This window comes from Capra hircus, chromosome 17 (assembly GCF_001704415.2).
Source record: "Capra hircus breed San Clemente chromosome 17, ASM170441v1, whole genome shotgun sequence".
NCBI classification, from domain to species: Eukaryota; Metazoa; Chordata; class Mammalia; order Artiodactyla; family Bovidae; genus Capra; species Capra hircus.
Window position 1 is genome coordinate 34,315,276 of NC_030824.1, and position 26,338 is coordinate 34,341,613.

Here is a 26,338-nt window from a genome sequence, read left to right on the forward strand (position 1 = left end):
CTTCATGTGATGAGTAAAGGAACTCAATAAAAGCAACGGAGGAGTGACCAGCAATAGATAACTTTTGGGGAAATGAGTTGAGTGCAAAACCAAGAAAACAAATGTTTAAGTGGAGAGACTAAAAAGCAAATTCACACACTTGAGGACACACTTGATGTGAAAACGTTTCATTGGACCTAGTAACAAGCAAGGTAATGTTGCCACTGGCAACAGCACCTTCTTTGCAGTGGTAGCATGGGGATCAGATTGTGGAATAAGCAGAGGACCACAGTCTGGTGCTCTGAGATGACCTAGAGGGGTGGGATGGGGGATATGGGAGGGAAACTAGAGACAGGATATGTATATATATATATAGATGTTTATACTTCTGACTGATTCATGTTGTATGCCAGAAACCAACACAACACTGTAAAGCAATTATGCTCCAATTTAAAAATAAAGAAGAAGAAGAAAAATTAAAACAAAAAAAGAGAGACTTGTAGGGAGGAAGACAGAATGAACAAGATTTTAGACTTTTTTAGAAGAAAAGGTCGACATAATTTTATTTTTTAATTCCTTGAGGAGCAAAAGAAAGATGGAAGAATATATTTTGATTGCTTTAGTCACTAAGTACACGGTGATGTCATGATCTGAAATAGAAACACAGAAAGAAGAATAGACTAACAGGAGATAAACAGTGAATTTAGATTTGAACAATCGGTTTATATAAGAAAGGAGTACAAGTGGAATGGCAGTTTGAAGAAAGTATGTAGTTTCAGGGGAGAAAGACTTGAAGTCCTTAAAATTATTAATGCAAGGTAGCCATCATAATGTGAGCAACAGAAGTTAATCCATAGAAAAGGAATCCCTTTTAGACTCAGATCTTAGAGGATGTAAAACAAATGGATACAGAGAATGAATATAAAACATTACAAGGAATTGATAGTAGAAGTGCTCCCTTTTATTATAACTAGAAATAATGAAGAAAAGATGAGTATGGATGCAGATAAGGGGACAAATTTGTCTGGAATGGATAATCTACTCCTATTCATTGTATGGAGAATTTTAGCAGTACATTAATTGATGTCAATCACCTACAATAAACAAAACTGACTCATAATGAATAGTCAATTATTTTCTGGTCGCATATGGCAATAGTAGATATCCATTCTACTCAGTAAATAATATTGGTAATAAAAGTAAATAAACACTTGGATCATTTGCATATATTTTACAAAGTATTTGCAGATACATCTATTTTTGTTTAAAATTGTAATTAAATATACATAATGTAAAACTAACCATTTTTAAGTCTACACTTATGTGGCATTAAGGAGGGTACATTATTGTGACACTACCGCCACCATCTTTGTCCAGAATCATTTCACTTTTCCCAGACTCTGTATGAATTGAACATAAACTACCTGTCTCCCCTCCTCTAGTTCCTGACAACCATCTACTTTTTGTATCTGAATTTGATGAGCTTCAAATAACTGGAAGCATATAATATAAGCATATAATATTTGTTCTTTGGTGATGGGTTTATTTTACTCAGCCCATCTTCAAGATTCATCCATTTTGAAGGATGGATCAGAATTTCCTTGCTTTTAAATGTTGAATAATAGCCCATTGAATACACATACCACATTTTGTTTATCCATTTCATCTGTTTATGAACTCCTGGGTTGCTTCCAGTTTTGAGATTGTGAATAATGCTGCTATGAATATGAGTCCATAAATATCTCTACAGTCCCTGCTTTTGACTCTTTTGAGTACATGCGCAGAAGTGGAATAACTGGATCACGGGGTAATTTTATATTTAATTTTCTGAAGAATCATTTACCATTTTCCACAGCAGCTGTAATGTTTTACATTCCCACCAGCAAATACATAGGATTTTGATTTTTTCTTGTACTCATCAGCACTTACAATTCCAGGAGCTTAGTCACTCAGTCATGTCTGACTCTGTGCGACCTCATGGACTGTAACTGGGCAGGTTCCTCTGCCCATGGGATTCTCCAGGCAAGAATACTGGAGTGAGTTGTCATGCCCTCCTCCAGGGGATTTTCCCAACCCAGGGATCAAATCCAGGTCTCCCAAACTTCAGGAGCCACTAGAGAGGCCCTAGTTTGTTGATAATACTCATCCTGATGGGTATGGAGTAGTATTTATTCATGGGTTTTATTTGTATTTCCTTGATGATTAATGATGTTGAGCAACTTTTTATGTATCTATTGGACTTATGCATATCTTCTTTGGAGAAATATCTATGTAAAGTCCTTTGCCCATTTTTGCCCATAATTGATTTGTTTTTTATGTTCATGTTGAGTTTATGGGTTCTTTATATATTTTGGATGCTAACCCCTTATAAGATCTGCAAATACCATTTCCTAGGTTCATTTTCACTCTACTGATAGCATATTATGAAGCACAAAAGTTTATTTTTCATTTTAAGTCCAGTTTATATATCTTCTTTTTCTTTCATTGCTCATGTTTTTAGCATCATATCCAAGAAAACATTGCCATATCTAATGTCATAAGCTTTTCCCCTATGTTTTCTTCAAATAATCTTATATATATAGCTCTTTTTTCTTTTAATTATCAGAGCATAGTTGCTTACAATGTTGTATTAGTTTCTGATGAATCAGCTATATGTTTAAATATATCCCCTCCTTTGAGAGTTCTTTCCCATTTAGGTTACCACAGAGCACTGAGTAGAGTTCCCTCTGCTATACAGTAAGGTTCTCATTTGATTAATTGGAAGACTGGGAATGGCATTTATATATGTATGTGTGTGTGTGTGTGTGTGTGTGTGTGTGTGTGTAACTCTTAAGTCATTGATCCATTTTGAGTTAACTTTGAAAATGATGCAAGATATGAATCCAACTTCATTTTTGTTTATGTAGATAGCCAGTTTTCCTAACACCAACTGTTCAAAAAGACTGTCCTTTACGACTTGAATAATTGTGGAATTTTTGCTGAAATCATTTGATTTCTGGATTTTCCATAATTTTTTATGTGTCTATCTTTATACCAGTATCACACTGGTTCAACTATGGCTTTATAGTTTTAAAATCAGGACCAGTGAGACCTTTAATTGTTCTTCTTTATCAAGTTTATTTGGCTATCCAGGATCCATATGAAGTTTGGAAGATATTTTCTGTTTCTGCCAAAAATGCCACAGAAATGTTAATAGGGATTGCACAGCGTGTGTATGTAGATCACTTTGGTTAGTCTTGACATTTTAACTAATCCAGGAACACGGAATGCCTTGCATGTACATTTAAATCTACTACATTTATAACTTCTTTCTCTACAATCTCAGATATGCATACTAATTTAAAAATCAATATAAATATAATTTGGTTTTGAAATTATAGATTCACAGATTGTTTTTTTTTTCAAACTGAGAGATGAGTATAAGATTAACAAGTTTTTCAAGATGAATTATGCAGTTGCATCTGAAATAATGTTTTAGCTGGAAGCTATATGTTTTTTACGGAAGGAGACTTTTTAAAGTCACACATACTTCTCTTCTCCCTTCAAATAGAATCTAATATGCAAATTTACTTACAGTGGTGGGAAGTTCAGAACCATTTAATCTGTTATGCTAAACCAGGAGCAATACCCATCGGTACTACAAGACATGACCAATGCAACTATTTTTTTTAAATAATTCTATACTTTCACTAATAAGTGCTTTGCCTAAATGACAAACAGTGTATTAAAAGCATATAATCAGGGATGCCTAAGGATCAAGTGCATCACGTGAAGACTTTATTTTTTTACAGTAGTGCTTTTTGAGCAAATTACCAACCTAATTAAGAAATATATTCATATTTACTTTGGCCACTTGAGGCAAAGAACTGACACATTGGAAAAGACCCTGATGCTGGGAAAGATTGAAGGCAGGAGAAGCGAGGGAATGATAGGGGATGAGATGGTTGGATGGCATCACTGACTTGATGAACATGAGTTTGAGCAAGCTCCAGGAATTGGTGATGGACGGGGAAGCCTGGTGTGCTGCAGTTCATGGAGTCACAAAGAGTCAGACATGACTGAGCAACTGAAATGAACTGATTCATACTTCAGTTCAGTTCAGTTCAGTCGCTCAGTCGTGTCCGACTCTTTGCGACCCCATGAATCGCAGCACGCCAGGCCTCCCTGTCCATCACCATCTCCCGGAGTTCACTCAGACTCACGTCCATCGAGTCCGTGATGCCATCCAGCCATCTCATCCTCGGTCGTCCCCTTCTCCTGCCCCCAATCCCTTTTCAGCTTTAGCATCATTCCTTCCAAAGAAATCCCAGGGTTGATCTCCTTACACCACATATTTCTGACTATGACTTAATTGTACATCCAAATTTATAGATAGATTTAAGTATCCAGTGGTACTTAAGAACTGGTAGAATCAAAGTTGACATGATTATCCAACTATCATGGATAATATTGTCTATAATTATAAAATGTCCTAGTGAAAATTATGCTATTGTTCTAACCTGAATTATATCTCCATCTATTTATGAAAGTGTGATGAAAGATGAAACCAACTCTCACACCAAATTCTTCCATACATACATACATACATTCTTAAGTACAAAATGACTGCAAATGAAGCCATTTTTGTTACCGCAGAGCCTCTGAATGAAGTATGCATTCATTCATCTGTAACTCTTTGAGGTCTCTGATAGTCATAACAAGCATCCCAGTAGCTTCTAACAATCCAATACATTGAAATCCTGTCTCAGCTGAACTCACCAGAATAATCTGATAAAGTTATTCATAAAACTTGTTCAGTTTCAAGCCATTAGCTCTTTTAGAACTATAAATCTCCTACGTATAAGGATACTCTCTCAATTGATACTGCTTCTTTGGTAATAGTTTGGCCTTGGAGTACAAAATGAAGCGGGGCAAAAGCTAACAGAGTTTTGCCAAGAGAATGCACTGATCATAGCAAACACCCTCTTCCAACAACACACACATGGACATCGCCAGATGGTCAATACTGAAATCAGATTGATATAGTCTTTGCAGTTGAAGATGGAGAAACTCTATACAGTCAGCAGAAACTAGACCTGGACCTGATTGTAGCTCAGATCATGAACTCCTTATTGCTAAATTTAGACTTAAGTTGAAGAAAATAGGGAAAACCACTTGATCATTCAGGTATGACCTAAATCAAATCCTTTATGGTTATACAGTGGAAGTAACAAGTAGATTGAAGGGATTAGCTTTGATAGACAGAGGTTCATGACATTGTACAGGAGGCAGGGATCAAGACTGTCTCCAAAAAACATGAATGCAAAAAGGCAAAATGGTTGTCAGAGGAGACCTTGCAAGTAACTGAGAAAAGAGAAGCTAAAAGCAAAGGAGAAAAGGAAAGATATACCCTTCTGAATGCAGAGTTCCAAAGAATAGCAAGGAGAGATAAGAAAGCCTTCCTAAGTGATCAATGAAAAGAAATAGAGGGAAACAATAGAATGGGACAGACTAGAGATCTCTTCAAAAAAATTAGAAATACCGAGAAAATATTTCATACAAAGATGAGCAAACTAAAGGACAGAAATGGTATGCACCTAACAGAAACAGAAGATATTAAGAAGAGGTGGCAAGAATACATAGAAAAAGTATATAAAGAAGATCCAGATAACCACAATGGTGTGATGACACACCTACAGCCAGACATCCTGGAATGTGAAGTCAAGTGGGCCTTAGGAAGCATCACTACCAACAAAGCTAGTGGAGGTGATGGAATTCCAGTTGAGCTATTTCAAATCCTGAAAGATGATGCTGTGAAAGTGCTGCACTCAAATATGCCAGCAAATTTGGAAAACTCAGCATCGGCCACAGGACTGGAAAAGGTCAGTTTTCATTCCAATCCCAAAGAAAGGCAAAGCCAAAGAAATCTCAAACTACTGCACAGTTTCATGCATCTTACAAGCTAGCAAAGTAATGCTCAAAATTCTTCAAGCTAGGTTTCAACAGTATATGAACTGAGAACTTTCAGATGTTCAATCTGGATTTAGAAAAGGCAGAAGAACCAGAGATCAAATTGCCAACATCTGTTGGATCATACAAAAAGCAAGAGGATTACAGAAAAACATCTATTTCTGCCTTATTTACTATGTCAAAGCCTTTGACTATGTGGATCACAATAAACTGTGGAAAATTCTGAAAGAGAGGAGATTACCATCTGCCTTACCTGCCTCCTGAGAAACCTGTATGTAGGTCAAGAAGAAACACAGTACTGGACAGGGAACAACAGACTGATTCCAAATTGGGAAAGGAGTTTATCAAGGCTGTATATTGTCACCCTGCTTATTTAACTTATATGCAGAATTTATCATGCAAAATGCCAGGCTAAATGAAGCACAACTGGAATCAAGATTGCTGAGAGAATTATCAATAGCTTCAGATATTCAGATAACATCACACTTATGGCAGAAAGTGAAGAGGAACTAAAGAGCCTCCTGATGAAAGTGAAAAGGAGAGTGAAAAAGGTTGCTTAAAACTCAACATTTAAAGTAAAATTAAAAAAAAAAACTCAACATTTAAAAAACAAAGATTACTGTATCCAGTCCCATCACTTCATGGCAAATAGATGGGGAAACAATGGAAACTGTGAAAGACTTCATTTTCTGGGGCTCCAAAATCACTGCTGATGGTGACTGCAGCCACAAAATGAAAGGGCGCTTGCTCCTTGGAAAAAAAGCTATGACAAACATAGACAGCGTATTTAAAAGCAGACACGTTACTTTGCAGACAAAGGTCCACCTAGTCAAAGGTATGGTTTTTCCAGTAGTCATGTATGGATGAGACAGTTGGACCATAAAGAAAGCTAAGCACTGAAGACGATGCTTTTGAACTGTGGTATTAGAGAAGACTCTTGAGAATCCCTTGGAATGCAAGGAGATCAAACCTGTCTATTGCAAAGGAAATCAGTCCTAACTATTCATTTCAAGGGCTGACGCTGAAACTGAAGCTCCAATACTCTGGCCACCTGATGTGAAGTACTAACTCATTGGAAAAGATCCTTACGCTGGGAAAGATTGAAGGCAGGAGGAGAAGGGGACAACAAAGAATGAGATGGTTGGATGGCCTCATGGACTGGATGGACATGAATTTGAGCGAGCTCAGGGAATCAGTGGTGGACAGGGAAGCCTAGCATGCCGCGGTTATGGGCTCCCAAATAGTCGGACACGATTTCGCAACAGAACTGAACTTCTGAACTGAACTAAGATCAAGTTTTCATGTTTGGGTAATTATCATTTTTTGAATGGCTATCCATGCATCAAAAAATGGCAAAAGTCCAATAACACAAATTATAAAATTAATTTTTGAGATGAATATATCAGGTGTAATTTATTCTACCTTATTAGATCAAGTATCAGCAGAGTGAATAGTTTCTAGAAAAAAGAATGCAATTCTTTGCTGAAAAGGCAAAAATAAGTAAATCCATATAGCTTAGACTTTGAAGAATGATCCCAATTAAATTGGTGAGTCCTAATCTCTCCATAAACAGTTATGTCTGGAAATCCTAAAATATTTTTCAGTAGCTGACAACTTGTGGAGCCAAGTATGAAATCAAAATTTAAAGTTAATAAATCCTTAAAGACTAAAAAATGCAGGATATTGTGTATATTTATCACTGTACATAAAAATATGCTACTTTTAAGTTAAAAAGCCTATAAACACCACTTTTCTATTACAAACACTTTTTCAAATAATGTATTAAAATAAAATTGCTTTGTTACATTGTGGGGTGATAATGTGAATATTTTATAAGCAGTGGCATATATGGCACTTTCATCTGTTGTTTAAACATAGTTGCAGGGTGTTAAAATATTTAATTATGCATTGTTAGTAGAGTGTTGAATGTGTATGAAGGGCTGGAAAATAATCTGCACTTTTAATCAAACTTCATAAAAATAATATTCATTACATAAGAATTGTCACTCACTATAGCAGTAACATAAACTCCTGATTTCAAAAGAAAATGTTACCACTTCATATATTCTAGGACAAATGCAATTACTAAAAAAAAATGCTGAGCCATCATTTATGTAGTTTTCAGAATGTTAATATAGAAATTTTTTAATAAAAGATTCTACCAAAATTAATTGTGTCAAAGAAATATGACTAGCAACGCTGTATATTGTTACTCTGCTTCTTTGACTTAGATGCAGAGTACATCATGAGAAACGCTGGGCTGGATGAAGCACAAGCTGAAATCAAGATTGCTGGAAGAAATATCAATAACCTCAGATATGCAAATGACACCATCCTTATGGCAGAAAGTGAAGAACTGAAGAGCCTCTTGATGAAAGCAGAGGAGGAGAGTGAAAAAGTTGGCTTAAAGCTCAACATTCAGAAAACTAAGATCATGGCATCCGGTCCCATCACTTTATGAGAAATAGATGGGGAAACAGTGGAAACAGTGACAGCCTTTATTTTGGGGGCTCCAAAATCACTGCAGATGGTGACTGCAGCCATGAAATAAAAAGACACTCCTTGGAAGGAAAGTTATGACCAACCTAGACAGCATATTAAAAAGCAGAGACATTACTTTGCCAACAAAGGTCCGTCTAGTCAAGGCCATGGTTTTTCCAGTGGTCATGTATGGATGTGAGAGTTGGACTGTGAAGAAGGCTGAGCATCGAAGAATTGATGCTTTTGAACTGTGGTGTTGGAGAAGACTCTTGAGAGTCCCTTGGACTGCAAGGAGATCCAACCATCCATCCTAAAGGAAATCAGTCGTGAATGATCATTGGAAGGACTGATGCTGAAGCTGAAACTCCAATACTTTGGCCACCTAAAGTGAATAGCTGACTCACTTGAAAAGACCCTGATGCTGGGAAAGAATGAAGGCAGGAGGAGAAGGGGACAACAGAGGATGAGATGGTTGGTGGCATCACTGACTCTATGGACATGAGTTTGAGTAAACTCTGGTAGTTTGTGATGGACAGGGAGGCCTGGCATGCTGTAGTCCATGGGGTCGCAAAGAGTTGGACAAGACTGAGCAACTGAACTTATACCATTAATCACAATCGCTCGTTTATTTTTAGTTTGCTCAACTAATTAGGTTTGATATCATTTCATTCTTCATTTTATATCAGTAAAAAAAAAGAAGTTAATTTCTTGTTACTTCAGTAGCTCAAAAATTGTGTAACAAATTTTTCAAAACTTCATTTTTAAAAATCTGTTTTATTCCATATGTAAATTATTTCTACTATAATGAAATGATACATTAAGATCTCTAGGAATAATGTGAATATTTTTGAATTTGAAGTTTGACAAACAAGAAACATAACCAATTAATTTATTTCAATGTATTTTTTGTTAGTCACAGGAAATTGGTTGATATAATTATTATCAGAACTAATCTTTAACTGAAATGTGTGTATTTTCTTAGAATCATTTTAGAAATTGTCAGCTGTGTCCTTCAAAAAATGTTTTGGGTATTTTCTCTTAAATATTCCTCAAACCCATACTCGGTTACTGACTCTGTTTCCCTTGTTCAGTCCCTCAAAACATATCACCTAGAAAATTGCAGCTGGTAGTCAGCTGTGTTCTGGTGAATTTTTAAAAGCAAGCCATGGGCTAATTTCCCGTTTCCAATATGACATCAACTTGATAGTAAATTTCCTGAAAATGTAATCGCTGCCTTCAATACATCATTGAACAGCAGCAATCTGCTGTTCTTTCTGATTCTGATCTTGTTTTTTAACTGCATCTTTCACTCAGCTTAAATGATTCTTCCAAATTTAGATCTGATAATTCCATATCACTGCCAAGTTCCTTGCCTATTATACGTGAACTAGCTCTGTTTCTCAGTATCCATCGAATTTCAAGATCTATTCCCCATCTCCTTCCGCAACCTGTTTTCTCACTGATTTCCAGCTTGTATTTCCATCTTCTGTGACTCCCAAACTGCTTGCAGTTTCCCACACCTAGATCTTTCCTAATATGATCTCCTTAGTGGAAATCACCTGGTCTCTGGCTGTCTCCTTAAGAACTCATACTTGGAGATATACTTAATTCAGAAGTTATCTCTGCTCAGAATCCATCACTGAGACTGCACTCTTTTTTGGTGCCTTGTGTATTACACAACACACCTTTTAGTGTTTAATTTCCTCAAGTTGAAAAGACAAACTCTTATCGATCTTTATATTTGTAGTGATAAGCCTTGATAATGTCACATAAAAATATAACAGATGTTGGCTGTTGTGGATAAAGTTAATAAAGTTAATAATTGTAACACGAAATAGTAAATATGTAAAAGGATGTAATTGAGTTTGTACAATTGATAAAATGTAAATTATAGAATACTTAACGTGAAATATACCACACTTCTTCTTTCCCTTTCTTTTTCTTTTTAATCTCCCATCTCTGTTCTCTTTGTTTTTCTGCCTCCATCCCTAACCCTCTCACTCCTTCTGTCTCTTTCCTCCTTCCATCCAACTTATCTTTCTAACTCTTATCTTTAATTGAAAATGATCATCCTTTTGGTATAGATAAGAACAACATATCGTATACGAAGATGTCTAATTTACTTATGTATTTACTCAAGTGTAATTATGATTACTAATCAATTTATAGCCACACTAAGAAGAAACGAATCATTCACTCTCCCCTAGGCAGTCAAATGTGTATTACCTTTCAAGATGATCAGTAATCTGTAACTTCTTTAATGTTTTAAACATCACAGATGCTTTGCTTCAGTCCCAGCTGATCATCAATAACAAAAGTCCATCTAACATTACTTGAATGCCTGGTAACAGATACACTGAAATTTGTTCCCCTTTTATAACAACAATTTCTGTCAGAATGAGCATGATATACAGTGTATACATTGCACATGATAGTATTCCAAGTCCCATGAAATACTGTCAGGCAGCTAAACAGCACTAAGAGTAGATGTCTCCTTTCCATTTTTGTTAAGAAATTTATTTAGCTTAAATATATTGTAAAGTTGTCACATAAGGATATAACAACCGTCCATTAAATTTTAAGATAAATATATTTATGTTATAGAAAAATTTTCATTCAAAATGTACTAAGGATGATTGTAATGGTAGAATATGCTAAAAAATGCACTTGCCAATTAACACTGCAGAAATAGAGGTCCATTGTAAATTGAGGGAGAGAAATTGGAATGGAATTTCCTCGAGAATGAAACTTTGTTGTTGAATAAATGGAGTAAAAAATAAAATCAAAAATTATTAAATACAATAAAACATACATACCTTAAATAGGTAATCATCAATTATTTGTATACAAGTGTGAAGATAAATGTGTATTAACACATCTAACTCTTAAATGTTTGTTAAAAATATTGTCTTTAATATATTTTATAACTGGTTTTAGAATATCTGAAGGGGAATCTGCCAAGAAATTACTGTGCACTGAATAATGATAAGGCATGGTAATAAGTACTTTGCACATATCTTGTTAAGATGAATATGCATACCAGTCCACTTCAGTTCAGTTGCTCAGTTGTGTCTGACTCTTTGCAACCCCATGGACTGCAGCAAGTGAGGCCTTCCTGTCCAGAGTTTACTCAAACTCAAGTCCATTGAGTTGGTGATACCATTCAACTGTCTCATTCACTATCATCCCCTTCTCTTCCCACCTTCATTCTTTCTCAGCATCAGGGTCTTTTCAAGAGGCATCTCTTCGCCTCAGGAAGCCAAAGTATTGGAGTTTCAGCTTCAACATCAGTCCTTCCAATGAACATTCAGGACTGATTTCCTTTAGGGTGGACTGGTTGGAACTCCTTGCAGTCCAAGGGACTCTCAAGAGTCTTCTCCAACACCACAGTTCAAAAGCATCAATTCTTTGGCGCTCAGCTTTCTTTATAGTCCAATTCTCACATCCATACATGACTACTGGAAAAACCATAGCCTTGACTAGATGGACCTTTGTTGGCAAAGTCATGTCTCTGCTTTTTAATATGCTATCTAGGTTGGTCATAACGTTTCTTCCAAGGAGCAAGCGTCTTTTAATTTCATGGCTGCAGTCACCATCTGCAGTGATTTTGGAGCCCCCAAAATAAAGGCTGTCACTGTTTCCACTCTTTCTCTATCTGCCATGAAGTGATGGGACTGGATGCCATAATCTTAGTTTTCTGAATATTGAGCTTTAAGCCAACATTTTCACTCTCCTCTTCCACTTTCATTAACAGGCTCTTCAGTTCTTCTTCACTTTCTGCCATAAGGGTGGTGTCATCTGCATATCTGAGGTTATTGATATTTCTCCTGGCAATCTTGATTCCAGCTGGTGCTTCCTCCAGCCCAGCGTTTCTCATGATGTACTTACTCTGCATAGAAGTTAAATAAGCGGGGTGATAATATACAGCCTTGATGTACTCCTTATTCTATTTGAAACCAGTCTGTTGTTCCATGTCCAGTTCTAACTGTTGCTTCCTGCCCTGTATACAGATTTCTCAGGAGACAGGTCAGGCGGTCTGGTATTCCCATCTCTTTCAGAATTTTCCACACTTTATTGTGCTCCAAACAGTCTAAGGCTTTGGCATAGTCAATAAAGCAGAAATAGATGTTTTTCTGGAAGTCTCTTGCTTTTTTGATGATCCAGTGAATGTTGGCAATTTGATCTCTAGTTCCTCTGCCTTTTCTAAACCAGCTTGAACATCTGGAAGTTCATGTTTCACGTATTGTTGAAGACTGGCTTGCAGAATTTTGAGCATTACTTTGCTAGAGTGTGAGATGACTGCAATTGTGCAATAGTTTGAGCAATCTTTGGCATTGCCTTTTTTGGGATTGGAACTAAAACTGATCTTTTCCATTCCTGTGGCCACTGCTGAGTTTTCCATATTTGCTGCCATATTCACTGCAGCACTTTCACAGCATCATCTTTAGGATTTGAGATAGCTCAACTGGAACTCCATCACCTCTACTAGCTTTGTTGGTAGTGATGCTTCCTAATGCCCACTTGACTTCACATTCCAGGTAATCTGGCTCTCGGTGAGTGATTACACCACTGTGATTATCTGGGTTGTGAAGATCTTTTTTGTACAGTTCTTCTATGTATTCTTGCCACCTCTTCTTAATATCTTCTGTCTGTTAGGTTCATACCATTTCTGTCCTTTATTGAGCCCATCTTTGCATGAAATGTTCCCTTGGTATCTCTAATTTTCTTGAAGTGATCTCTAGCCTTTCCCATTCTATTGCTTTCTTCTTATTTCTTTGCACTTATTACTGAGGAAGGCTTTCTTATCTCTCCTTGCTATTATTTGGAACTCTGCACTCAAATGGGTATATCTTTCCTTTTCTCCTTTGCCTTTAGCTTTTGTTCTTTTCACAGCTATTTGTAAGGACTCCTCAGACAGTCATTTTGCTTTTTGCATTTCTTGTCCATGGGGATGGTCTTGATCCCTGTCTCCTGTACTATGTCATGAACCTGCATCTGTAGTTCATCAGGCACTCTATCACCCTTAAATATATTTCTCACTTCCACTGTGTAATCGTTAGGGATTTGATTTATGTTCATGCATTTCTTTTCATTGTGATGACCTCGAGGCATTGCAGAATATTTTGGTAATGTAGGTTTATTTTGAGTGTAGTGTATTAATTCTTTGGGATCTCAGAGGTAACAATAGTCTGAAACTATTTTCAATACTCTCCAAAACTGGATATTAAACTTTGTGATATATAAGGATGTACGGGCTCCTTGAAACTGTCTCACTGTTCATTCAGTACAAGGATGGAAGAAACTCAGACTAGTGATCCTTTTATTCTTAGAACAGGTTTTCAATGGAAGGCTTACATAATTGGTCCATTTATTTTAGATCAGAAGGAAAAAAGTCATTAATTTTAAAATAAGATAATTAAAAATCAGATAATATATTTTAGAGGTGTTAACTGTGAATAGGGATAATACAGCTTAAACTTCAATTGATAAGGAACCTTTGGGAAGCACTGGCAGAAGGTGACATATAAAATATATGGTAGACCTCAAAACTTGATGAGAAAAATTATACAAGTCATTTCCTTAATTTTATGTTGTGATAATAATATTTTGAATATATTGAGGCAAATAAAGTGTCTTTAAAATCAATTTTACTTCTTTCTTTTCTGTTTTTAATGCGACTACTACAAAAATTAAAATTATTAGGACAAAGAAAATCTTTTCCTTCTTTTTAAATGAGTTAGCATTAATCTCTAAGGAGAGGAAAATAGCTTGACAACAGTAATAAAGTATCATGATTTTAATTTTTATAATTATGATATCTTTATACAAATGCAGGTCATTAAAAACATGATGTTAGACTATATTTGTGATGCTGTGTTTCCAATATGCAATTAATTAAAAGAAGGTAGAATTAAAAGAAATCTTGAATATAAAGTAATGTGGTCATATATATTGCTCAAAGTGATTTTGACTGATGGTGGAATTAAAATAGATTCTTATTTTTATTTTGAATGTCTTTCTCTGGTCTTTAACTTCTACAATAGGAAAAATAAATATTGTTTTTGTATTTTAGTCGATAAGTCATGTCTGACTCTTTGTGATCTCATGGAGTGTAGCCCTCCAGACTCCTCTGCCTGTTGGATTTTCCAGGCAAGAAAGCTGGAGGCAGTTGCCATTTCCTCTCCAGGGGATTTTCCTGACCCAAGGATCGAGGAATGGAAGCCCAAGAAAAATAAATATCCTTTCTTTAAAAAAAATTGTAGAATTGTGGAATAAATGCAAGCAAAAAATAAAGACCTTGATAGAACTTTTATTAATACATGATTTGGGTTAAAATTTATGAAAATCTAAAACACTGATTCATTTCTTTTTTTCAACAAGATACAATGGATTCAAATGAATATGACACTGAACATAAATCTTATGATTTCTATATGCATTGATAAGTTCTATGTAAAGCTTCATGTTTTATCTGGTAACATCCATACAACTCCTCTGTGAAAGTGTTAGAACTCACTTAAATGACAGGATAGACCTCTAGCGGGTAAAAAAAAAAGAGAGAGAGAGAGAGAGAAAGAAAGAGAGACAGTAATAACTATGAAGTGAAAACAAACATGTTAGCCATTCAGTCATGTCCAACTTTTTGTGACCCCCATGGAGTGTAGCCCAGAGACTCCTCTGTCCATGGGATTCTCCAGGCAAGAATAATGGAGTGGGTAGCCATTCCCTTCTCCAGGGTATATTCCCGACCCAGGAATAGAACCTGGGTCTCATGCATCACAGGTAGATTATTTACAGTCTGAACCACCAGAGAAGCCTAAGTAATACATATACATTAAAAAATAAATTTAGCAGAAATGTAATTTTTAACTATTAGCTTCCAAATAGTATAAATTAAAAAATATCTGATTCATCTGCTATTATATATTTATAAGCATCGCTTTTTATAGTTCATAATAACACTCACTTGGTAAATTAATGCCTCTCTAAAGGATCACTTGACAGAACAGACTTTTATAAGGAAACTTTCAATTGGAAACTTTAGATAAAATGCATCCTTTCAAACCTAGAGAAAGAAATTCAGAAAAGAGCTAATAATTTAAATGTGACATATTTCATTCCAATTGTTTTAAACTGCTGAACAATTTTGGCCAATTAAAAACTTAAATCCCATAAGTAGGAACTCAGTTTGGGAATCTGAGTTACTTTAAAATGAAGCAAAGGCTTTGTTGCCAATCTGCAGCCACTGTTTCATGTCCAAATAGATGGGATCTTTGACAGCAATGTGGCTGGAATCTTCACAGTAAAGCCGCTATGAGGAGATGCCAACCAGATATGGTTTCATATCACAAAAGGACAATGCAAGCTTCAATTCAAGATTTTTCTGAGAAATTGGTATTAAGAATGCTGCTGCTGCTGCTAAGTCACTTCAGTCGTGTCTGACTCTGTGCAACCCCATGGGCGGCAGCCCACCAGGCTCCCCCGTCCCTGGGATTTTCCTGGCAAGAACACTGGAGGGGGTTGCCATTTCCTTTTCCAATGCATGAAAGTGAAAAGTGAAAGTGAAGTTGCTCAGTCGTATCTGACTCTTAGCGACCCCGTGGACTGCAGCCCACCAAGCTCCTCCGCCCATGGGATTTTCCAGGCAAGAGTACTGGAGAGGGCTGCCACTGCCTTCTCTGGTGTTAAGAATAGGGGGTTAACAAAGCTTAAATGTGAAACCAAAATAGTTAGTCACTCAACAGTATCTGACTCTTTATGAATCCATGGATTGTAGCCTGTCAGGCTCCTCTGTCCATGGAATTCTCCAGGCAAGAGTACTGGAGTGGGTAGTCATGCCCTTCTCCAGGAGATCTTCCCCACCCAGGGATCAAACCCAGGTCTCCCACACTGCAGGCAGATTATTTACCAGTGAATTACAGATATGATTGTGAAAATCTACAAACAGCCTCAGGCAAAGTTCTCCCCAGAATATTATACTGAAATAAGCGGAAAGTAATTTTGTCAGATGCACTAAATTGTGATTGACAAGGTATGTCACAGTGTAAAAAATAAGAATAATTGATCAGTTAGCATTTCATTATTTTTTATTTCTATTTCACTTTGTCTCAGACAAGTTCTTATTTTCAATATCTATATGACAGAAGAGTCAAAATGTCAAGAAGTAAATAAAAGTGTTTCACTTGAAATAAAAGAAGCTGAAATATCTAATTGAGTCTGCACTTAAAAGTAACAGACAGGTCAACAAACAAAATTTACCTGTGAGAGATAAGAGCATGTAGAATGCCAGTGGTTATAGGTAAAAAGAGAAACATAAAGATATATCAGCTATACCAGATTAAGGTAATATAAACAGGATGAGGACAGAGTCATCTCGAAATTGGAAAGATTTAAGATCATAGTTATATAATCTTACAGTTTTGAAGATTTTAAAATTATGGTTCAAATCTGTATTACCTCATCAGTTGTTGTTTTATTAACAGTTAGGGTATAAAAGTTTTTGTTTTGTTTTGGTTTCTTTTTTTTTTTTTTTTTTTGGTTTAAGACCAAGAAACTGTCCTTTTGGAATATGTGTGTATACATAAAATTTCAACAATCATGTTTTGCAATAGTATTTTTTATATAGCGGCTGGAACCCAGACACAGCAAAAATAACACACAGTGTAACCATCTGTAAGGCAGTGATTCCGTATTTATCCAACCATCAGGGCATATCTGCACACTCCAACACAGAAGAGTACAGCCATACACACATGTGAACTAACTTTGTAATCAAAGCTTGTAGTAGATTGATTTCTCCAGTGAATCAGTCAACTAAAGTTCCTGCAAAGTTTTATACTACGATGATCCAGTATGGATTCTTTTATGAATATAGCAGTTCTATCAATCCAATGCAGCATTTCCCAAATCAGTGCGGAATTTTAAAAATCCAGATAAATAGCATAAGCTTGCCAGCATGTTAGAAGTCTTTCTTTTGCCCATGTTCCCAAAGAGGACCATTCACATTAACTACTATAACCAAAATGAGTTTTATATAATTTAGATTTTAACTAAATATATACTTTAGTGTACATTTATGTGCTCTGCTTCTTTGCTCAGATTTTTTTTTCACTTTTTTATATCCAACTTTTCAGCCGCTAGCACTTAACTGTCTATACTTCCATCTCTGCTGCAAAGTGCCATGACGAAAGTTACCAATAACTTCCTTATTGCCAATCCAGTGCCTGTTCATCTGTTGTATACTTTCTTGCTTTGAACTTAGCCTTGAAAACAGTTCCTTATTAAAAGTCCACGATGGTGTACTCCTTTGGTTTTTCTCCTTTCTCTCCGTGCTAATATTGTTGAGTTTTAGTTTCCTACTGTCGTTTTACTCTTCTCTCCACAAGCAGTAAGTCTCCTACACATGACTCTTCAAGTTGTGAACTTTCAAAGATGCTACCATGTGTTCCCTCAGTGTCAAGCATAAGTGAAATTGCAGCTTGTTCTTAATCTCCTCTTGCTGATGATCTTTCAGCTAGCTCTACCATCTGCCACCTCCTCTGCCTTCTCCAGTCAATAACTCTTCTTGCCTGCTTACTCAATGCCAGCCCCGTGTGCCAGCTGTTGTACTGTACTACTGTTCTTTTCAAGGTACTGTAAGATTAAAAATGTGTTTTTAGGTATTATTTGTGTGAAAAGTATTATAAACTTATTATATAGTACAGTACTATATAGGTGATTGTGTTAGTTGGGTAGCTAGGCTAACTTTGTTGGATTTATGAACAAACCAGACTTATGAATCTGCTCTTGGCATGGAACTTGTTCATATGAAGGGGACTTCCTGTACTTACCTTGGATACCTCCATCCTCGCCACAGAATCAAATTTTAACTACATGTTCTATGTCTCTCCTTGTGACCCAGAGCTCTCACCTGATTCTGGGCCATCTGATTCTCCAGCTAAAAGTTTCTATTTGAATATGCCAATATGTCTAAAATTTAACTAAATTTACTCCCCAAACTTGTTTCTCTTCCTGCGCTTCCTACCTTAATGAGTAGCATCATTGTTTAACTTTGTATGCAAACTAGATAATTTGACATTATCCTTGACCCTGCCCTCTTCGTCCCATGTGTATGTAATCACTCATCTAATCCAGCTAATTCGGCTGCTGCGAAGTCACTTCAGTAGTGTCCGACTCTGTGCAACCCCATAGATGGCAGCTCACCAGGCTCCCCTGTCCCTGGGATTCTCCAGGCAAGAACACTGGAGTGGGTTGCCATTTCCTTCTTCAATGCATGAAAGTGAAAAGTGAAAGTGAAGTCGCTCAGTTGTGTTCAACTCCTAGCGACCCCATGGACTACAGCCTACCAGGCTCCTCTGTCCATGGAATTTTCCAGGCAAGAGTCCTGGAGTGGGGTGCCATTGCCTTCTCCACCAGCTAATTCTACTTGTAAGCTATTTTCCAAATATGGACACATCCTTACATTATTGCTACTGCTCTTCTAGTCCTGTCTCCATCACTTTCACGTACTTCAACACTCTTAATTGGTCACTAAATTCTGGTCACTAAATTCAGCTATTTTTCTCAAATAAAGAACTTTCATATACTAATGATGTAATGTCAATGAATGTTAATATGATACTCATATTTCATTGCTTGAGTTATTAGATGGTTCCGATAATTAACATTTTATTGCAGCAACTGTGATTTCCTAGAAAAATAAATTTTCTTTTCCTTATAATGTCACTATCAAATCTATACTCCATTAAGAAGCTTTTCACATATAATCATGAAGACTTAGGTGACTAGAAGTAACTTTTGCATTAAAAAAAATTTAGAATCCTAATTATTCTTTTTTTAAAATGAGAGATAGATATTGTACAATTAGTTTCAATATAAACCTCACAATTGATGCATTAGGCTTGCAAAAACTGAATTACTTTATGCATAGTAGAAAAGTATCTTCCTGTGGATCCTTAGAGATTGTTTCTGAATTGAATAAAGATATATTTAAGGGTGACATTAGACCTGTAACCACTAGAACACATATGTGTCTTAAAGCGTATATAAATGGCTTAGGGAACTACAACTCATAATTATTTAATAAAATTTCAAGAATGTCAGAATTACACAAACTCCTCACTTCATACAATTTTAAATCAAAGCAATATATAGTTTAACTTAGGAAATTAAGTACTTGATAAGCATTTCCAAAACAAATATACATTTAGGGGGTAGACAACTGCACTAGTTTTGGCAATCTAAATGTCCAAATGAAGACAAATATTTCCTAAAATTAATAGTCATATAATTGTACTTTATTATCCCAACTGAATGTGCAAAACTAAATATATATAAACATTTGAACATCACTTCTGAAATTCTGTGTATGGTCATACTGTCTGATGGTGAATTACTTGCACTTACCTACAGATTTGAAGCAAAAATATGTATTTCAAGGCCAGTCAAACTTAATCAAACATTGTATTTTGATTTTCAGTTGGAAGAAAATAAAACACTGTCTCTATATGTCAGTACAATTCCTTACAGTTAGTAAAAATACTATTTGTTTTTAATTCTAAGCACTGTTTACACTGCAAATCTAAACATTTTACTATTGAGACAACAAAAATGCATGGGTGCAGGGTGTCCACAATTTGAAAAGAAGGTTTAGTATTTCCTCCAAGTATTCAAAACTATGTCTGACCTCACTTAGTTTTATTGGATCCCATTACGCAGATTTCCAAGTTTGTTAAACAAAGAAGGCATGATTTAAGATATTTGATACTCGCAGTGAGAGTGAGGGATTTAGGTATCTTAGAAAACTCAAAGGATTTTTTACTAATGTCAAAAACACTGGAGAGAAATTAAGAATGTCACATAATGCTTATTAGGAAATAATAAAATAATTCATCTCATCCAAAATGAAAAATAAATTATGAAAAACCTTATAAGTATGAAAACAGCACTATAATATAATGTAATAACACTCAATGGTGAGCTGGCTTTTTTCTTTACCATTAACATTTACCTGTTTGCTTTGCAACCTTTTTCCCATTTTATATGATAGCAGTTTATTAACTGGAATTCAAGAATTCTATCTATCCTTATATCTAGCAGTAAATAATGAGTGGATAAAGATAAATTTAACTTCTCTTGCCTTAGTTTATGCTCTTGGATATTTATTTAGGGACTTTTTAGTTTTCTGTGGTTTCCTTTCAGAAACTATCTGGGGGAATGAATTCTATGTGTGAAAAATGATTAATATTTACCCTTCCTTCATCTGTCATTTTTATCATTGTCTGTCTCAGATGATGTATCCCTCTGGGAAAGGAAATATCTTTTTCAAGTTACTTTAACTAATACAGCACTCTATACACATAGGTACTTAGTACATAATTTTAAAATGGATTACTTTTTCACTATTTTTATACATTTTTATTCATAATACTAATATTTTAAATAGAATGATTTTTAAAAATCATGTCATTACACAAATCCTGTCACAAAACTGAGGTGGGTGTAGTTGTATTATAACAGAAGGAGAGAAAGAAATAGGCATATGTTTCCTACTCACATATAAATACCTTGCTGATACAGATAATCCATATGAGTTAGTTTTGCTCTCTCCAAAAAGTCATTATAGAACTGGTTGCCCTGTTTAATAAGGTTGAAACACCAATAATGTAAAACTGTATGGAAAACTGCTTGGTTAAACCACAAGGAATATTAAAACACTCCAGATAATTCTAGTATTTCTTAGAAAAACATTATCTTTTCCAATTGATTGTTAACATGATTTTATCATAGTTAAGAAAAAGTTTTGTGATGATTCAAAGAGAAAAAAGCTCATGATTGCCCATTGCCAAGTGCTTGCATTACCCATTATCTCTTTATGGTTCAAAATATTAAAAATGTAGACCTTTTGTATTAGACACAATTTTCACCTAATAGCAGAATCATTAATGATATTCATTCAATTTCATGTCATTTCCTATAAATAATTTCTGTAAAATTGACACCATATTACCTTCCAGCCATCAACAGAATCATATAGATTTTCTTCTATCCAAATTCAACTGTTCCTAGTGCCCAATAGTTCCTTTACAAACCATGTTTCACTATGTCTCCATTGAATGCTTGTCCTGGTGCTACAGATTTCTGAATTGCATAATTTTATTTTTCTTTACAATATACTGAACTACCTTGCCTTCCTTAGCAGCATCAAATCATCTCTCAAACACAGTATCGTATTTTCCCCTTCATAGGGGCCAGATAGCAGTATTCTTGAGAAGATTTTATGTATTGATATTGCTAGGGATCACTATTCAGTCTTTGTCATGTTATCACAAAAATAATACGTTATTCACACTTTATTTTCATTGTTTTGTTATTTTCTGGCTCCACTTTTCCAGCGTCAACAATAACTACATTTTAAATAAAAATCCTATAGAAACACATTTAATTCTCTTATTCACCCTTGATAGTTTATATACCGTTAAAAATATTTCCTGCTATTGTAACAAATTTCAAGTACTTTTATTTAGCCACATCCCAGTGTCTTCATATTATGAGAGTGTGGAATAGTAGTTGTTAGATTAGACTGCCTGTTTAATAAAATAAGTTAGTAAAATAGCAATAATAGGTAGTTCATAGACTTTCAGACTTAAAAAAGAGCATGTGGTTGGACTAATTTCTCTAAATACTGTGGTATATCATGCAGCTGAGATTTTATTTATACCACAATAGGAAGCACACTCGGCACCCTAAAATGTCTCTTTAGTATACATACTACTTGTGTACTAAAGAGACAATCAAAGCCCAAAAGACTGAGACAGCAACTTTAATTTTCCCCCTAACTGCCTAAAAGAAAGCAGATAGAAGACCTGTTCTAGAAAGGGAACTGTCACTGTAGGTTAAGTATAATGTGAACTAGGTGTGGACAGGGAGGAACTTAGCAAATCTCTGTTTGTTAAAATTCCTCTCTACGTTCTATTTTCTCTGCAGAGCCCAGCAAACATTTGTTTACCAACCATCTGCTTTTTCATCTGTCTGAAAATTGCCTTCCTCCCCTCAGAAGTCCTCTTTTGTCTTTAGCTGAGGATGGTACTTTCAGTCATTTAAGGTAAGAGTTTCAGTCATTGAGGACAGTACTTAAGGTAAGGGTTTTATTACTTAAGGTGAGGGTTTTGGTTTTCCTGGGTCTCTCCCATTTATATACATTATTAAACTTTGTTTGATTTTCTCCTGCTAATATGCCTCATGACAGCTTGATCCTTAGGCCAGTCAGAGAAGTCTAGAAGGGTAGTGGAACATTGCTTCCTCTCGGACACTATTCTGTTTGGCCATCTTCCGTCTCTCATCCAACAAAGTCCAAATCCACTCATCCTGAAGACTCATTTAATTATTACTACCTTCACCACCTCTCTAAGGTGAAGACACTGGGATTTGGCTAAATAAAAGTACTTGAAATTTGTAACAATAACAGGAAATATTTTTAATGGTGTATAAACTATCAAGGGTGAATAAGAGAATTAAATATATTTTTATAGGATTTTTATTTAAAATGTAGTTATTGTTGACGCTGGAAAAGTGGAGCCAGAAAATAACTCCCCAAGGGGGAGATTATATTTTTAATTCACTTAATATTGTGTGTAAGACTTTCTACGACATTTGTCTCCTCCTATCTTAAATGATTTGGTATAACATAATATAATGTGATTTTTTAATAATATAATATATTATGTTTTCCTGATAAACCATAGTATTCCTGTTATCCTAAGCACACAAAAAAATGCTTGCTAAAGAGTGAAGTTCAATGACAGACACATAGACTTCTTAACTAGTTCGGCATAGATTCAATTATAAATTCAGCCACTTAATTCTTAACTTCTCATGTTTCAGCTTCTTCATATGATCTTCCAGTGATAATGCTGCTTTCTTCTTACATTTGAAAAGTTGTACACACCTTTAAAGGATGAAATGTTTACTGAGATATCCCATCTTGTATTCTGCTTGCAACTTAAAGTGGAAATACAGCTTAATTAAATCTGAAGCGCATACTAACTTCTTGCCTTAAAGCTTTATACCCTGCAACTCTTTCATATTTATTACTTTGCTAGTATAAAATACTGCATAAAATATGATCAATGTTTAATATAAAATGAATCATGTGGTAATTACTATCATTATTTATATGAATGTTTAGAGATTTAAGTAATTTTTTCCAATGTCAGACAGCTGATGTATGACAGGCATAATTCAAACATGATATTTTTACATGAAACAGTCTATTTCCTGTCATCTTGGAAAAAAATTACATGTGTATAGATTTGGAAAGCCCTACATATGTGAATACATATAAAATATTGAAGACAATCTATTTATCTAAAATGCCCTTTAACTTAGATTACTTTGTGATTTTCAAATACCAATCAGTTTATTTAATGATTTTTTTCCCTTTATTTTTTTCATTTTTTTTTTTAGTTTTTTATTTTTTAAATTTTAAAATCTTTAATTCTTACATGCGTTCCCAAACATGAACCCCCCTCCCACCTCCCTCCCCGTAACATCTCTCTGGGTCATCCCCGTACACCAGCCCCAAGCATGCTGTATCCTGCATCAGACATAGACTGGCGATTCGATTCTTACATGATAGTATACATGTTAGAATGCCATTCTCCCAAATCATCCCACCCTCTCCCTCTCCCTCTGAGTCCAAAAGTCCGTTATACACATCTGTGTCTTTTTTCCTGTCTTGCATACAGGGTCGTCATTGCCATCTTCCTAAATTCCATATATATGTGTTAGTATACTGTATTGATGTTTTTCTTTCTGGCTTACTTCACTCTGTATAATCGGCTCCAGTTTCATCCATCTCATCAGAACTGATTCAAATGAATTCTTTTTAACGGCTGAGTAATACTCCATTGTGTATATGTACCACAGCTTTCTTATCCATTCATCTGCTGATGGACATCAATGAAGCAACTGACAAACAACTAATCTCAAAAATATACAAGCAACTTCTGCAGCTCAATTCCAGAAAAATAAACGACCCAATCAAAAAATGGGCCAAAGAACTAAATAGACATTTCTCCAAAGAAGACATACGAATGGCTAACAAACACATGAAAAGATGCTCAACATCACTCATTATTAGAGAAATGCAAATCAAAACCACAATGAGGTACCACTTCACACCAGTCAGAATGTCTGCGATCCAAAAATCTGCAAGCAATAAATGCTGGAGAGGGTGTGGAGAAAAGGGAACCCTCCTACACTGTTGGTGGGAATGCAAACTAGTACAGCCACTATGGAGAACAGTGTGGAGATTCCTTAAAAAATTGCAAATAGAACTACCTTATGACCCAGCAATCCCACTGCTGGGCATACACACCGAGGAAACCAGAATTGAAAGAGACACATGTATCCCTTTATTTTTAACACACAGCTCTGAAAATATTCCTTTCTGTTTTACTGTCCCAGGTTTTTTTTTCCCCCTTTGGAATTATTTTTAAAGAATAACCTGGCATGTAGCTTTTTAAAACAAAAGCAATTTTATAATTTCACATTCAATTTGAAGAAGTCTTCAAACATTTATATATATATCATTCATTCTAAAGTATCTTAACATACATATAGATTTTCATTCTTATGCTAATTTTGTTACCATATATGCAAACTATCTATTAAACACCTTTAGTTTACCTCTAAGGTAAAAGAGTCACTGTGTAAATAATTAAATTGTTTTTGATACGCAGTGACAAACAATGAAGTACTGTTCCTAGTCTAAAATAACCTTGGAAACAGCACTGTGGAATTAATATCTAAACGAGAATCAACAAGAACTGATAGCAAGGGCTACTGAATATTTCTAGCTCTTTATTTTACAATATTAAATCTCTTACCTCTTACATTCTTTTCAATAGAGCCAAACCCTTAAATTTTCTCAGTTGTATCACTTCTCTTAAGTAGCAGCTTGTACTTTGAGATCAAGCAAACACATCATATTGGGTAATGAAACAGGAAAAAGAACAAAGAGGAATTAGAGAATGGATCTTATACTCACGGAATGTTCTATAAAATTCTTCAAGAGCCAGGTGCTTGTCTGAGTTAAAATCATCATATTTCAGTAGATCATACAAAGTACAATCAGAAAGGTCCTTGCCAAGTTCTTCTTGTTTTATCACCTGAAAAGAAAATTAAAATCATGCAATTATATCAGTGTCTTAACATTTCTATAGGTATTTAAGTCTACACTTGAGCAAAGAACTGAATTTACAGGAAACCTGGGTTTTCAGTTACTGGACATTCATTTTCAAGGGTTTCAATGACATAAAATTATAAATTTGACTTAGTTTATTGTGACACTCATACAGATACTTAGAATTTAGCCTGAAAGTTCTAATACAAAAATCTCCCAGTAGGACCCAGTAAACTTGAACATTAAAGGGGTATTTTTGTATTTTACTCATTTCCTTTGATCCACTTACGCTGACTCAAGGAGATACTTTACTTCCACATGAAAATTGCCTCCTAAGTCTCAGTGACCCATGTCAAAATGGAACAGCTCTTTCCCAACAAAAATAGTCAGTAGCTTATTCCAACTTTCATCTTCCTATCATTTGTGAAAAATGAAGTTAGATTTTTTTTCTCTTTTGTCTAGCATCCTCCCCAGCTGGAAGTGAAGCCATTTGGGATTCTGAATTAGCTCCCTGGATCACAAAGGAGCTATTAAGCAAATGACTGTTTCTAGGAGCCTGTTAGAATTAATGCACCAATTGATGATGGGAATCTACCCAAGCATGGGTGAGAAAAATCACCAAATTGCTTTTCTGCTCTGTGCTCTGTTCCATGGACTGTGGCAGTAGCCCTTTTAAGACTCTCCTGATTTTGACTATAGCTTGTCTGGTAAAAGGGCTCCCCAAGATTTTTCAAACATTCCCTT

At 35.3% G+C, this 26,338-nt stretch overlaps 1 protein-coding gene across 2 annotated transcripts in view; it reads right to left on the minus strand.

Moving 5' to 3' along the window:
* The window catches only part of FSTL5 (follistatin like 5), an 863,982-nt gene that overhangs the window by 414,768 nt on the left and 422,876 nt on the right, over positions 1-26,338 (minus strand). For both annotated transcript variants that reach the window (XM_018061498.1, XM_018061497.1), the window contains exon 5: positions 25,460-25,580. In XM_018061498.1, the coding sequence (XP_017916987.1) occupies positions 25,460-25,580 (121 nt within the window). The remainder of the gene's footprint in view (positions 1-25,459; positions 25,581-26,338) is intronic.